The sequence below is a fragment of the Haplochromis burtoni genome, unplaced genomic scaffold (genome assembly GCF_018398535.1).
Source record: "Haplochromis burtoni strain Fernald_Lab_line unplaced genomic scaffold, NCSU_Asbu1 Contig_2118, whole genome shotgun sequence".
In the NCBI taxonomy this organism is placed as follows: Eukaryota; Metazoa; Chordata; class Actinopteri; order Cichliformes; family Cichlidae; genus Haplochromis; species Haplochromis burtoni.
Window position 1 is genome coordinate 2,139 of NW_024584479.1, and position 4,124 is coordinate 6,262.

Sequence of the window (4,124 nt, forward strand, 5' to 3'; positions counted from 1 at the left end):
TACAGTGAAAGAAGCAGTGAGGAGGATGAAGAGAGAGAGGACAGAGGGTGAAGTTAGAAACACTAAAATGATTTTTCATGGATTTCATGGATGATTTGAGTGATTTCCAGCAGGACACTTAAACATGTGAGTGGACATTCTAAAGAACATGTTCACTGATATGAAACGTGCCATTGAACAGGATTAATATCAGTGGAAACATGGTGGAAACAGCTGTGTGTCAGAGTCCTGGGTCTGAGCGACCCAGGATCCCTGAGAAGTTATAGACTTATGTTACTTCATATGTATTTTTGGTGTTGCTACCCCTTTTCTCTATGCTTGTACATATGTGTGTGTGGGTGGCTGTGTGTCTGAGCACTCGTTTACAGGCCTGGTGGGTGTGGCCCTGCTAGGGGACTGGCCACACCCAAAACCACACACCTGCTGCTGATCAGGGCTCGTCGGGGGAGCTACTTAGGAGAGTCTTGGAGCGCCCACCGATGCAGGATCATTGCGTGAGAGTTCACGTCAGTCTTAGCTCAGTTAAAGTTTGTGAGTGTATGCCTACTGGAATACAGTGTTTTGATGGCTGCCTCTGTTATTTTCCCCTCAGGAGGAGCGTGGAACATCGGAGGGCAGCAGGCATGGGGTGTGTGTGTGGACACACGAGAGTGGAGAACACAGAGCACAGACTTTTTGAGAAGACACGACACGGGAGTCACGGGAGAGCATGGGGATTTATTGTTATTGTTTCATTCACTATAAATAAACGCACTACTTAGAGACAGAGTACCGCGACTGGGTCCTCCTTTCCCCACATCCCCACGGTCTGCCAGCCAGACCGTGGCACTGTGACTACATGAATGTGACACACTTCAAATCTGTTCTCCACTCTTGGATTTGGGATCCATGGAGCTGCTCTGTGCTGAGTCTGTACAATAAAGGAATGGCGTGGAAGGTTGCAGTGTACGGACACAAACACTTTCCTTCTCTCGCCCCAACCAGTCGCAGCAGATGGCCACCCCTCCCTAAGCCTGGTTAAAGGGAGTTTTTCCTTCCCACTGTCGCCAAAGTGCTTGCTCATAGGGGCTCATATGATTGTTGGGTTTTTTTCTGTATCTATTATTGTACAATCTACTGTACATTATAAAGCGCCTTGAGGCGACTGTTGTTGCAATTTGGCACTATATAATTTAATTTAATTTAATTTAATTAAGTTGAGTTGAGTTGAATTGAATTAAGTTGAGTTGAGTTGAATTGAATCGAATTTCTGTCTTCCTTCTGTCAGGAGTGTCTGAATGACCAACAACAGCAGCAGATTTAAAATACTGACCCCTAATGACACAACACAGGTACTACATGTAGATGTGAGTCTACAACACACAGCATACAACTATCAGTGCAGGATCATGCTAAGTGTGCACACACACACACATTTCCTGATCAACAGAAAATATAATTTTATTTGAGAAACTCAAACTAATGAGAGTTGTTTAGTACTGTGTATATCTGAAGAACTACACTACTAATCTACACAAATTAATGATGTTAATGATCACATCTGGACTCACCGAGCCTTTCTGCAGTTCCTCACAGCTGGAATCAGTCTCAGTCGTCCCCGCTCTGATGTGTTGTACTTCTGCAGGTCAAACTCATCCTGAACCTCCTCTGACATCTGCAGCATGAAGGCCAGAGCTGAGCACTGGATCTCAGAGAGTCTCTTCTTTGATCTGTTCTCTGACTTCAGGAACTCTTGGATCTCCTGAAATAATGTGAGGTCGTTCATCTCCATCAGACAGTGGAAGATGCTGATGCTTCTGTCAGGAGCGATTTCATCACTGTTCATCATCTTCAGATTGTCGATGACTCTCTGGATGGTTTGTGGACTGTTTTCTGTCTGACCCAGCAGACCTTCTAAGAGGTTCTGGTTGGACTCCAGACAGAGGCCATGAAGGAAGCGGACAAACAGGTCCAGGTGGCCATTTTTACTCTGTAGGGATTTCTCCATTACTCTGCTTAGAAATACATCGAGTGATTGCAGATCTCTGTTATCAAAACGACTGGAAATGTTCTTGATCAAAGATTTTGATTTTAAGATATCCTCCAGCACCTTTGTCTTCCTGTTGGTGAAACAGTGGAACATGTAGACTGCAGCCAGAAACTCCTGAATGCTCAGATGAACAAAGCAGTAGACTGGTTTCTGGAAGATCACACACTCTCTTTTGAAGATCTCTGTACAAACTCCTGAGTACACCGAGGCCTCTGTCACATCCAGACCACACTGCTCCAGGTCTTCTTGGTAGAACATGATGTTTCCTTTCTCCAGATGTTCAAACGCCAGCCTCCCCAGCTTCAGAAGAACTTCCCTGTCAGCCTCCGTCAGCTCCTGTGGACTCGTCTCATGTCCCTCATGGTACTTGTTCTTCTTCCTCTTTGTCTGAACCAGCAGGAAGTGTGAGTACATGTCAGTCAGGGTCTTGGGCAGCTCTCCTCTCTGCTCTGTAGTCAACATGTGCTCCAGAACTGTAGCAGTGATCCAGCAGAAGACTGGGATACTACACATGATGTGGAGGCTCCTGGATGTCTTCATGTGGGAGATGATTCTGCTGGACAGCTCTTCATCACTGAATCTCCTCCTGAAGTACTCCTCCTTCTGGGCGTCAGTGAAGCCTCGTACTTCTGTTAGCCTGTCAACACATGTAGGAGGGATCTGATTGGCTGCTGCGGGTCGGGAAGTTATCCAGACGAGAGCCGAGGGAAGCAGATTCCCCTGGATGAGGTTTGTCAGCAGCTGGCTGACTGATGACTTCTGTGTGACATCAGACAGCAGCTTCCTGTTGGTGAAATCCAATGAAAGTCTGCTTTCATCCAGGCCGTCAAAGATGAACAAAAGCTGAGAGACAGCCAGCTTCTCTGCTGTGACCTTCTGTAATGTTGGATGGAAAACATGGAGCAGCTCCAGAAGACTGTACTGCTCATCTCTGATCAGGTTCAGCTCCCTGAATGAAAGCAGAACCACCACACTGACATGTTGGTTCTCCAAGCCCTCTGCCCAGTCCAGAGTGAACTTCTGCACTGAGAAGGTTTTTCCAACACCAGCCACGCCGTTGGTCAGAACCACTCTGATGGGTCTCTGTTGGTCAGGTAAGGCTTTAAAGATGTCCTGGCACCTGATTGGAGCGTCATGGAGGGCGTCCATCTTGGAAGCTGTCTCCAGCTGCCTCACCTCATGTTGGGTATGAACCTCTTCACTCTGTCCCTCTGTGATGTAGAGCTCAGTGTAGATCCTGTTGAGGAGGGTTCTACTTCCTGTTTCATCACTTCCTTCAGTCACACGTTCACATCTCCTCCTCAGACTGATCTTATGTTCATCTAAAACCTCCTGCAGACCAACATCTGCTGAAAGAAAGAAAAACAATGAGACTAAAGAGAAAGAAAACTCTTCAATGTCTGAACAACACAAGAAGTCCAGTTTTCAGAAATGAGTCCATCAGCAGACAGATGTTCAGTCTTACTTTGTACACAGCTGCTCTGACTGGCTGTCTGCAGTCCAGCTCTGCTTCTGGATCTTTCTCCACACTGGGGACAGGAGGAGTCTCCTGATGAAGCAGACTGGTCCCAGTATGAGGAGATGCACTGTCTGCAGAACCAGTGTCCACAGCTGGTAGAGACTGGATCCTTCAGGACGTCCTGACACAAAGCACAGCAGGACAGCTGCTCCTCCTCACAAACACCACTCCTCTTCCTCTCTCTGTGAACACATTTCTTTATCACTAAAACATTTACTGTCAGTGAAAAACATCCAGATGTGATGACACAATTGTGCATATAAATATATAATAATATATAATATATATATATTCATTTATTATTTATGTGTGTAATTCTTGTATTCTCATTATCTTTATCCCATCCCTGTTTTCAGAATTCCCTCCCTGACCCCTCCTCTTTAATAATAGAAATCAAAGGAATAAATGTCTTTTTTTTTTTGGAGTTATATAACTGTGTCATGTTTCCATTGCACTGATTTGTCTGGATTTATGCAGACCCACTCTGAGCTGAACAAATGTACAAAAATATCTGTGCCGGACTTTGGTAAAGTTGGAAAAATATTGACACGTAAATTTAATTCCGTAATCTAAATC

At 45.3% G+C, this 4,124-nt stretch overlaps 1 protein-coding gene across 1 annotated transcript in view; it reads right to left on the bottom strand.

Annotated features, from left to right (window-relative positions):
• LOC106632777 (protein NLRC3) overlaps positions 1 to 3,807 on the bottom strand; it is a 5,610-nt gene extending 1,803 nt beyond the window's left edge. Inside the window, exons 1-2 of the mRNA XM_042217520.1 lie at positions 3,495 to 3,807; positions 1,551 to 3,378 (exon numbers count right to left, since the gene is read on the bottom strand). Coding sequence (XP_042073454.1) covers positions 1,551 to 3,378; positions 3,495 to 3,807 — 2,141 coding nt within the window. The remainder of the gene's footprint in view (positions 1 to 1,550; positions 3,379 to 3,494) is intronic.
• Between the last annotated feature and the right edge of the window lie 317 nt (positions 3,808 to 4,124).